This window comes from Balaenoptera borealis, assembly GCF_965194805.1.
Source record: "Balaenoptera borealis genome assembly, chromosome: 20".
Lineage (NCBI taxonomy): Eukaryota > Metazoa > Chordata > Mammalia > Artiodactyla > Balaenopteridae > Balaenoptera > Balaenoptera borealis.
The window spans coordinates 50,108,782-50,120,190 of NC_138879.1; the positions used below are offsets into that span (position 1 = coordinate 50,108,782).

The following is an 11,409-nucleotide window of genomic DNA, read 5'->3' on the forward strand; positions in this document are numbered from 1 at the left end:
TGTAGGAGAGCAGAGTAGAAGCAGGAAGACCAGTTGGATCGGACCAAGGTAATGTGAGAAAATTCCAGCTAATTTGGAGCTGGTAGTGGGTGATGGAAAAGAGAGGGATGTTAGGTTTGGGGCTAACATCAGCGGGTAGACTGTGGTATCATTTGAGCTGGGGGAAGAATTCTCTTCGTTGGGGGGGAGCAGTGAGGGGGAGGTGGTGGGATTGAGTTCTTTAAATCAGAGATACCTCTTACAGCGCGGCGGAGGAGTGCTACCGGCCACCCCTGTTTCTTGGCTTCTGTCTCTGGAGGATTGTCGTTCAGAGACCCTGGCGCTCTGGGAAGCGGGGAGGTGAGGGCCAACCCTGGCCTTGAAATTCCACACACCCAGCTCCAGCCCCTTTTGTATCCCCTGAGACACCCAACTACTCACCCTCCTCTCAACCACTTCCTTGCTCTGCTGTTTTAGAAAGTGAGAATAAGTGGTTTACCTTGTACATGTGGTGCCCCAGGAGTCAGAAGGTGAGCAGAAAGACACCAGCCCGGCTCTGTGTCCCTGGGTGGGGGTCTCCTGTGTTGCCCATGGGCAAAGCCCAGACACCAGGTGCCTAAAAGGCTGATGTGAAAGTAACCAAGAAGCAGGAATGGCACGTGGCGTCCAGGAGGCTTGATCTTTATTTTGTTTCCAGCCCAGATGAGGGAGATCAGCGGAGTGTGGCCTGAAGGGGAGCACAGAGATGCCAGCAGTGCGCCAGGATCTGCCCGCCCTGCCCAGAGGCCCAGAGCTTAGGGAGGGGCGTGGCTCTCTTCCACCTGTGCTTCCCAGAGCTGGATCTGAACTCAGGGCTGGCCCCAGGCCCTGCTGTTCTTTCCTCATTGTCCTCAGGTTCCTTAGCTGAAAAAACTCAAGTCCAGGAGACTGATCAGGCCAGAAGTTGAGGGCCTAAGCCAGCAGTGGGCACATGATTGATGCACACTCTTCATGTACTCCACTGCTGCCGCGCCCACTCTGCCCTGGCCTCCAGGCTTGAGACCCCTACTCCCACCCACCCCTGCCAGGCACCGCCCCACCTTAAAACCCCTGAAAGGAGCAGCAGCCACTGGGGACACTGGACACATGGGCGTGCTCTGCGTGGGCTGCCACCTGAAGCAGGGTCCCTTGGCCACAAGCTCCGGGGCTCTCTGTTGGTCCTTGCTGGGCCTGGGTTTGGGGCCCGGCCGAGTGGCTGAGCAGTGTGTGAGCCATGACTCTGGCAGCTGCAGGGGTCCCTGAAGCCATGAGCCCCAACACAGCGGCCTCTGTGTCATCTGAGCTGTCAAGAAGGATGAGGGGACAGGCCCAGGCACTGTTTGCAGACTCGGCCACCAGGTTGCTGAATAGAACCCCAGTGCTTGGGGACAGGTGTCCAGAGCCGAAGGAACTGTTGAGCGAGGAGGTGAGAAGGAGCACAGAGCCGCTGCTGTCCACGGTGGCCAGGACACCGCTCGCGGGGGTGACAGCAGCTCGTAGGAGTGCTGGGCAGGGGGCAGGGCTGCGCCCCCCGGACTGTAGAGCTGCCTCCAGCAGTTCCAGGAGTTCCGGGCCAGCTGAGGGCCTGGGGGTGGTGAACAGGATGCCCTGGGGCCCAGGTAGCTGCAGTGCTGGCTCCAAGGTGGGCATGGGCCCAGCTGAGGGGCCCTCCAGCCCCAGGTCTCCGGCCAGCAGACTGAGTAGAGCATCCCCGGCAAGGTCTGGGGCGGGGGCAAGTGCAGCCCGGTGGAGCACAGCTGCCAGTTTGGGGTTGGTGGCTCGGGCCCCAGGGCCCAGGGGAGTCCCATCAGTGTGGCAGAGTAGGTTACAGAGGTCCTTTGTGCCCTGGGCTGCCAGAGCCCTGGCCAGGGATGTGTCTACCAGAAAGCCCTCTTGAGCCAGCGTGGTGGAGCCTACCAGCAGGTGTGGCCAGGGCAGGCGGCCAAAGCATGTGTGTAGCAAATGCAGGGCAGGCAGAGCCGAGGGTAGCCCCAGGCCAGGGGCCAGGGTCTGGACTGGGCCTGACGTCAGGGTGGTTGAGTTGCCTGAGGAGCTATTATGGAAGAGGCCCCAGAACATGGCACCTGGGAGGAGACAAGGGGTCACACAGGGGTCCGGGGCACTGACTGGTGTCAGGGGCACTCAGTAGTCCCAGGTGAAGGGTCACTGACTTAGCCTGGGGTTAGTGTTTACTGACTAGGCCTGGAGACAGGCATCAATAACCAGGCCTGGGGTCAAGATCATACTGATCTGGGATCAAGGGTTGCAGCCTAGGGTTGGGGCTACTGCCCAAGTCCTACGTCCTGCTCACCAGCCAGCCTTGAAGGCCAGGGGCCACTGACTGCCTGAGTTCCAAGTTACTGATCATGCCCAGGGTCGGGGTCGCTGGCTGGGGTTGTGGGTCACTGACCTAGCCCTGTGGCGTGAGGATGCACCACCACCAGACACAAAGCTGCTCCAACTCCAGCATCCACGACGTTGCCCCCGGCAACAAACAGCTCTGGACCCAGGTGGGAGCACGTGGCTGCAGCAAGAAAGGGACTGTCTTGGGACTGGGACCCGTGACCCCGGCCCCTTCCCTCCCCCAAGCTGCTCCTAGCGCCGACCTGTAGGGCTGATGATGCCGCCGCAGTGGTACACGCCAGGCCTGTGGGAGTGCCCGCTGGCTGGAGCGGCCCCAGAGCCCAAGGTTCCTGGAGAGGCACCGCTGCTGCGGAGTTGCCTTGCGGCCAGGGAGAAGCCAGCGGCCAGCAGCAGCAGCAGGGCAGCCAGCAGTTGGGCCCAGGCCCCGGGCAGACTGCCAGCCTTGTTCCTGCAGAGAGGGATGTCCTGAGCCAGGACCAGGCAGGCGGACGCCCAAGAGCCCAGCAGACAATTCCCAAAAGGTTTGGTCTTGCTTGCAGGAGGAGTATAAGTTTGCCGAGGAGAAAGGGCCTCCTGGCAGAAGCCCCAGCATGTCTGGAGACACAGAGATGGGAAGGAGCTTGGGGGAAACTGAGTCTCTGGAGAGGAGGTTGGAGAGGTAGGTCCAGCCAGTCTGGAGGGACGCCTGAAGGGGGCTTGGCAGGCTTGAGGAGCAGGGCCCGGCCAGGTGTAGCCAGGACCAACCTGCCCAGCAGGTGCCTCGTGCACCAGGGGGTGGGAGCTGGGAGCCTTTGGCAGAGCAGCCGGCAGGGCTGACTTGATACAAATGTCCCTTCAGACGCACAGACCTTGGATTGACTGGCACAGGCCAGGCCTGGGGCTGCAGCCGGGGGTCCCCCCAACTCAACCAAGTTTCCTAGAGCTGACCAAGCACGGGGTTGTCTGGCGCTCCTTAGGGGCCCCAGAGGGAGGGACTTGCCAGCCTCAGTCCTGAGTTGCTGGGTGCCCAGACCCCTCCCTGACTCACCCAGAGGAGTCTTGGGGCCCCGAGGGATCTGGAATGAGCTGCTCCGATATCTCCCCCTCTTCCTCCTCAGACTCCAAGCTTGGTTCCCAGACCAGCAGCTTCTGGTAGAGCACAGGCCCTGCTGTGGGTTCCATGGCCCACGGTGCCTGCCCGCCTTCCAGGCTGAGTCTTGGGAGGCCCTGCCCGAGCCTGAGCCGGTGGGTAGGAGGTGGAGGCACCCTTGGGGAAGTGTGGTGTGGAATCTACAACAGGTCTGGGCAGGGCATGGGGCCAGGGAGGCTGTGAGTGAGCCTGCCCCCCTAGGGCACAGGGCCCGAGGGGCTCTCGTGGTAGGGGACCCCGTTAAGGGAAGGAGGAGCCCAGTCCTAGGGCCACAGCCCCTGAGACCCAGGGCACCCGCAGGCCCCTCCCTTTAGGGGGTGCAGCCTTTGGATCCCGGTCCTGTTAAGGCTCTAATCTAGGGACGGGGAGCTTGAGTGAGAACTGCAGTACATTGGCTTGGATCAGGGCTCAGCATGTGACTAGTTTCCGGTATGGGGGTTTCTGGTCTCTGGCTTGGGTCAAGGCTCAGCCTGAGGCCACTCCAGGGGTCTGGGTTTCCCTATCTGGGAAGCAACTTGGGTGGTGAAGGTACCTACCTCCCTGGGCACGTCATGTGGCCCTTATCCAGCAGGTGGCGCCATAGGGCTCTTGGGGAGCTGCAGCCTGGAAACCAGGTGTTTCCATATTCCTTCACTCTGGGTTTCACTTCAAGGAGCAGTTCTGTGGGAAAAATCATAGAACTCCAAAGAGTGCTGCAGTCTCATCCGTTCTCCAGTCATCTCTCTGCTGACCACGCTCTACTATGAGCGCCTCAAACCCCAAACCCTCTGCTGTCCTCTCAGCAGACCATCTATCCTCCCACTTCACATAACAAATCAAAGCCAACACAAGGAGCCCTCTATATCCACCCCAAACTACAAACCCACCTTCCACCCCGCTCCAATGGAAAAGCCTATTCCCTGCCTCTGGTTCTGGCCCCGACCTCTCCCACTTCTTACCTCCTGCTTCCCCAGGGACCTCACTCAGTGGCCCCCTTCTCTCCTGTAGCTTCACATCTTCTCTGCTGGTTCCTTCTCAACAACATTTAAACAGTGTCGAGTCTCCAGAAATTCCTCTCCTAGGTATGTACCCAACAGACATGTACTAAAATATTCATAGCTGCCCTAGTTGGAACAGCCCCAACTTGGAAAGCTCACACACCCATTATCAGTAGCATGATTGTAGTCACACAGTGCAATACTCTGCAGTGGTGAGAATGAGGGGTCTACAATTGTATGCAATGATATAGATGGATCTTACAAAGACACGACGACTGAAAGAAGCCAGGGACGGAAGAGCACATCCTATTTGCTTCCCTCTGTATAAAGTACAAGAACAGGTGAGACTAATTTCTGCCATTACAGGTCAGGAGGAGGCAGAGAGGGCTTCTGGGATGCTTGGTGATGTTGTTTCTCTGAGGTTGGTTGCTTGGGTTCCTGATTGTGAAAGTGCATCCAGCTGTACATTTGTGACACATGCACTTTTCTGGAGGTATATTGCATTTCAATAAAAAGTTTTTTTAAAAAGCTGGAGTATTTTCTCCCTTAAAACCACAGCCACAGAAATCATTCTTTCATCTCACTCGGCTCTCCAGTCACTTCTCTTTCTCTCGGCCTCTTCACAAGCAGGTAGAGTGGTTCTTTAACTTTGGTGTGCATTGGGAGTTTTTAAAAATCAGATTGCTGGGCTCCGTTCCCAGAGGTTCTGACTTTGTAGGTCTGGGGTAGGGACCAGAAACTTGCTTTCGGAACTCCCAGGTGATGCTGCAACTGCCAGCCCCGAATGAGCACTGATCTACGAAAGATACACACCTGCTGTTGCCACTTCCTTGCCTCCCATTTTTTCCCCCTCAGCCCACTACAAGCTGGTTTCCATCCCCAACCCGCCAGAGAAACCTTCAGTTTCTAGGTTTTCTGATTTCTTGGACCAATAACCTACCAACCAATCGGAGATACCAGCATAGGGTGGCCAAGTTTTTATTTTGCCATGGCTTGGGTGTGGGGGGGGTCGCAATTACCATCTGTGTTCATTTCATAAAATAATTTGATTTCACTTCCTGTTAATACAACGTGAGAAGGTTATAGTGTCAGAATGAAGGTCAGGCATTCCTTCCTAAGAAAACGCAGCTGGACACCTTGTGTGTCTATATGCCAACATTCCTCTGTCCTTAGAACTATGCCCCAGCAAACTCTTTGGGACCAAGACCTCCACTGACTGGGTCCGGGGGACCTTTCCCTGTGTGGTCTTTCTCATTCCCATAGCTCTGGGCCTAGACAGCACTACCCCACACCACCGGAGATGCCTATTAGCTAAGCCCCAGTTAGATGCCAGACAGGCTTCGGGGGTGAATAGCGGTCAGGCCAAGGGGCAAATGGTGCCAATCATTTCAGTGGGAGTTGGGAATGGAACTGGCTTCCAGAAACCTGGGTCTGGTCTGGTCTACAAGCCTTGCAATTGCCCAGCTATGAGACCAAAGAAAGACCCCGGAGACAGTGACAGAGATGTCAACAGTTTATTGGGTAGGGAATCTTACAAGTCTGAAGCAAAGTCCTGGAGGGGCAACCCACCATGGATGGCGGATGGCGGACTGCAGGCAGGCAGGCAGGCAGGCAGGCGGGCAGGCGGGCAGGCGGGCAGGCGGGCAGGCGGGCAGGCGGGCAGGCGGGCAGGCGGGCAGGCGGGCGGGCAGGACACAACAAGCTTCATTACTCAGCGAGGAAGGAGGCTACCTTTTATAGGGGGAATTGACGTCAGGTTGACTCATCAGTTACCAGGGAAACCAGCGGCTGGGGCAGGGGGCAAGTATGTAGGTAGTTACTGATTAAGCCCTATGATTAAGAGGGTTGGGTAGTCATGTGAGTAGGGTGTAGGTTACGCAGGGACTGGTCAAGCAGGGGATGTACAGAGAGCAAGAGAAGCCATGTTGAGTGGCCTGACCACAGAGCCTCAATCTACAGTGCTAAGATGATAACGGATAAGCCTCATCCCTGCAACTATACACACACACACGTGCACAGGTGTCTCTAAGTGTGAGGCGTAGGACTACAGATTGATTCATGCCTTCATCATTTATTTTTTAATTATTATTTTTTTGGCCACACTATGTGGCTTGCAGGATCTTAGTTCCCCAACTGGGGATTGAACCCAGGCCCTAACCAGTGGACTGCCAGGGAATTCCATATTTTTAAAGTTTTTTTATTAAAGTATAGATGATTTCCAATATTATACTAGTTTCAGGTGTACAACATAGTGATTCAATATTTTTATAGGTTATACTCCATTTAAAGTTATTACAAAACAATGACTATATTGATGACTTCATTCTCTTAAAAGTTCTCAACTTTATCCTAATGGTTCTGCACATTAGAATCACCTGTAAGCTTTAAAAGCTCCTAATACCCAGGCAAACCAATTAAAAAATTAAACTCTTTAGGTTGGAGATTCATCAGTTTTTAAAAATTAATTAATTTATTTATTATTTATTTTTGGTTGCCTTGGGTCTTTGTTGCTATGTGTGGGCTTTCTCTAGTTGCGGCGAGCGCGGGCTTCTCATTGCGGTGGCTTCTTGTTGTGGAGCACAGGCTCTAGGTGCACAGGCTTCAGTAGCTGTGGCACGCGGGCTTCAGCAGTTGTGGCTCATGGACTGTAGAGTGCAGGCTCAGTAGTTGTGGTGCACGGGCTTAGTTGCTCCGCGGCATGTGGGATCTTCCCGGACCAGGGCTCGAACCCATGTCCCCTGCATTGGCAAGCAGGTTCTTAACCACTGCGCCACCGGGGAAGCCCCTCATCAGTTTTTTTAAAAGCTTTCCAGGTGTTTTCAACGTGCAGCCAAGGTTGAGAACCACTGCCTTATCTAGCCCGCTAGTTCAGTGATTTCTGCAACTGGAATCATTTCCAGGGACTTAAAAAAAAAATACTAATGTGCTAATCCCTCCCCCTCTCCAGTCCCACACCAATGGAGTCAGTATCTCTGGAAGCGAGCCTCAGTTATCAGGATAGTTTTTAAAGCTCCTCAGGTGATTCTAATGTGTAGCCAGGTTTGAGAATTGAGAATTGCTGCTTCTACTAATACCCTCATAGGTGCATTTACCAGGCATTCACTGGGTATCTCTTCTGTGCTGGGGGGGGAGGGTGGTGAGGAGCCTGGGAACAGCCAGAGGTTGGTTGTCCTCCAGCAGCCCTGGCTGCTTCTACAAAAAGAGGAAGGAAAAAAAAAAAAAAAAAGAGGAAGGATATGGGCCCAGCAGTCAGCTTTTCTCCAGTCCCCTCAAGCTGACTTTCCTGCTCATCATCTCTGGCTCAGACCTGCCGTGTGTGCATGCACATGTGCACGTGACTTTATAATTGGACCTTGGGACATGCTGAGATTTGACTCTGATTATAAATTTGGAGGCAGTGAAGTGTGGTAGGGGTGGAAGAATTGGCTTTTCCTTGCAAGGTGACTCTGTGATGTGACCAGAATATTGGTATTAAAAAAAAATTAAGAAAATCAGCCCCGGTGATTATAGTTGCAGATATCACCAAAAAGGAGTTTTGAGCAAGTCAGGAACAGCCTCAACAGACAGAGGAGGCAGTGTTAGAATGGGTGTATGCCATTTGCTAAGATAACTGTACACTCGGGAAAGACAAATACCTTTATCCTTCAGGGATTATTAGTTGCTGGCTGTGAGCTAATAATACCTAAATTGTTATTGCTGTGGTCCACCTGTTAAAATGAGGACTTATGACAGTTAAAGGGAAATTTGACCGAGATAGAGCTGGTGGAATTCTTCACTCATTCTGTAGCTATTTCCACACTTTCTGAGTACACAGTTGGAATAATATACTCTGCAACTACCATAATCTTTACATTATTTCTCAGATTCATAGAGTAAGAGCCTTTATTGTGGTAAGAGCCAAGTGGAAGCCTCCCTCTTCAATGCTCCCTCTATAAGCAGAATCCTCAAATCAATACCGGAAGAATTGCAAAGATGAATGCTACCATTAAAGACTTGAAAAGTGGAGGGGTACTGATTGCTATTTCAACTTAATTTAGTGGTTTGTATAATGCAGAAGACAGATGGGTCTTGGGAAATTACAGTAGGTGTAGTAACAAGAGTTAAGTCAAATTGCAGCTGCTATTCCAGGTATTTCTTTATTGAGGAAAATGAACACAGCCTCTGGCAAATGCTCTATTCTCTACCCCAATAAGCAGAGAATCCAGAAGTCTTTTGTTTTTACCTGGTAGGGATAGCAGTACACCTTCACCTTCTAGCCTCAAAATGATGGCAGCACAGCTTCTAATGTTCAGTGTCAGGGATACAAGCTGGGGCATCTGGTGCCCAGATGAGATGGAAACAGGGGTACCTTCACCAGACATTTCTGCCCCATGATTTTGAGCATTAGATCTGGATGCATAGCCTCTGAGGCAGTTCTTGAACAGCTCCCCACGTCACCCATCCACTTTCTGTGCCCACAAACCTTTCATAAATTTATTTTCTATTTAATTCAGGCAGAAGTATGTCTATTGCTTACAACTAGTAACACTGACTGAGACACCTACCTCTAGGAGTCCCTGGAGGGCAGCAAACATCCTACGCGGCTTGAAGTGGGGACCAGGGACGTGTCTCTTGATAGAACCAGGATTCTCATGTCCAAATACTGAAGTCACTCACGCAGATGAACAGACGTGAGGTCAGTTATCTCACTGGCTGAGCTTAGGCCACATGTGTGCCCCTTGCCAGTAGAGGAAGAGTATGTCTTAGAGCCAGACTTAGAATTGGGGAAGTTCAGCTCCAGTAAGAGGTCATTACTTGGTCAGTTTCTTTTCTGAATATTTCTAAAGCAAGAAAGCCTGAATCAGGAAGCATCTCTGTTGCCCCTTTCCTGGCAGCATCTAGTTCTTTATTCACTGCTTTAATCTCTGTCAAAAGTGTTCCAGTTGCCTCTGGGTACCGGTCTTCTCCTGGTGCTGAGAGCCTCATGTATCTTTGACGTTACTTCCTGTAGTGGGTCTGTCAAGTTTTCGAATGCCTCCTCTCTCCACTCCTTCCTAATAGCATCCAGATTTTCTACTGGGGAATTATTCCTCCCCACCCCTCATCGTGTGGAGTCCTAGTGAGAAGTGGTGGTAAGTTCAAATATTTGGGACTGATCAAGCAAAACAAAACAAAACAAAACAAAAAACTCATGACCACTAGATGGTAGTGGCACACAATGAGCTGTATGAGCGTGGCTCTGGGACAGGACTGCAGTCAAGGGCAGTCCCCCATAGCGGGAGACGTTCTAGGGATAGCAGTGCTGGGCCAACCCCTGAAAGGGAAGAGGGCAAGGGGCCTCCCAGGGGAGAAGGGACTCCAAGAGGGGGTTTATGTGTCTAGGTAGGTCTCCGGGTCAGACAACTTCAAAGGGCAGCAGTGGCTTGGGGTCTTTTATAGCTCTGCGGTTTGTCTTATCTATGGCCGGCAGATGTTGGGTGAAGTTTTGCAGGGTGTGTAAAGCAGGCAGGTGCTAAGGGGCTGAAAATATGCTTATTAGGGCTATATTTAAAGCAACTGGTGTGTGCAAATTTGAGTTTGGCCCCCAGAGGGGGGACTTGTGAGCTAATGGATCCCAGCCTGCTATGAAGTAAACACCATAGGGGCCAACACACAACACAGGGGTTATCTATAGCCCTTTTATTGATATATGACAGGCTGACAATAACAAGTGCCTGTCTCCCGCCTCTCTCTTCCACTACAGAAGGGGAGGGAGCAGATCTTTCCTCAACCCACCCTGCTGGTATAGACAAGGGGCACTGTTTTCTGGGGCTAACAGTTGAGAGAGACAGAGAGAGAGAGAGAGAGAGAGAGAGACAGAAACAGAAACTAAAACCCTGCACTAGCTGATAGGTCTCTGGGTCCACACTCTAGCTCTGAGATGGGGTTATCAGTCAGGCTACATTCTGGTCTAAGTGTCAGTGGATCCAACAATTGCTCGAACAAATAAGGGCTTATTTTTCTCACTAGTTTAGAGTTAATTGGCTGCTGCTTTTGCTTTGGGGCTCCCCAGCGTTGGGACTAGTTATCTATGTGCCCTTCTTGGTCTTTCCCCATGGTATCCAGGGGCTATTTGAAACACCTCAGCCGTTGTCCTGGCAGGAAGGAGGGAAGGAAGGGACAGCACCAGTGGTGGAAGTTCTTGCTGGAAGCCCCCGACTGATTTCTGCTTTTGCCTCTGTGGCCAGAACTGAGTCACACAGCCACCCCCGCCAGCTGCAAGGGAAGCTGGAAACGTAGTTCATGGATCCTCTGTGAGGGAGGAGAGTGAGGGAGGGGCTGGGGGCTGGGCACGGCTGCTGGGTTAGGCAGCCTGTGTGCGCTGCCTCGGGGCACTGTGTATAGCTGATCATCCTGGAGCACGAAGTCCAGGGGCTGTGCAGGGGCCCCAGCCCTTTACTGACAGGATGTGTCCCCAAAGTCCAAATCAGGTTCAACAAGTAGTCTCAGATGCAGGTGGTTAGGAGATCGAGAAGGTAATGATTGATTTCATGATTTCCCTAACTCTTCCACATTTGGGAAACTGAGTCCCTGGCTGTGGTTCCTCCACACGGAAGACCATTTTGGGCATTATTCACCTGGGACCTGAGGTCACCAACCCCCTTCCAAACTTAGAGGCAAAGAGTAGAGTTTAGGTCATCACAGGAAACAGATTTCCCAAAATCAATTAAGGTATTAATCTCTCAGGTCTGATTTGGGAAACTTAAGCTCAGTCTCTAAATCTGGGACTGAATCACTCTGAACAAGTTATTAACTCTGTGCCCAGGTTTTTCCATCTAAAAATCTCTCCTTGCTACTAAATGATGGGGCATAATGGTTTCAGGAGCGCGTGTGCTAGAGTTAGCCTGCTTGGGTCTGAATTCTGTGTGACCCCCTCCAAGCCTCAGTTTCCCCACCTATAAAATGAGGATAGTAACAGTTTGC

General features: G+C 52.5%; 1 protein-coding gene across 3 annotated transcripts; it reads right to left on the bottom strand.

The window, feature by feature from the left end:
* Positions 1 to 644: 644 nt before the first annotated feature.
* On the bottom strand, positions 645 to 4,166 carry GGT6 (gamma-glutamyltransferase 6; the record flags this gene model as incomplete). Of its 3 annotated transcripts, XM_082370643.1 has the most annotated exons (5): positions 645 to 2,081; positions 2,408 to 2,521; positions 2,604 to 2,809; positions 3,389 to 3,641; positions 4,027 to 4,112. In XM_082370643.1, 4 exons carry the CDS (start codon positions 3,520 to 3,522, stop codon positions 1,060 to 1,062), a joined length of 1,476 nt encoding a protein of 491 aa, XP_082226769.1. In that variant the 3' UTR covers positions 645 to 1,059. The 3 variants fall into 3 exon arrangements, with proteins under 3 accessions (XP_082226769.1, XP_082226768.1, XP_082226767.1); XM_082370642.1 differs by having other exon boundaries at positions 2,408 to 2,809; positions 3,389 to 3,489; positions 4,027 to 4,166; XM_082370641.1 differs by having other exon boundaries at positions 2,408 to 3,489; positions 4,027 to 4,108.
* Positions 4,167 to 11,409: the final 7,243 nt, after the last annotated feature.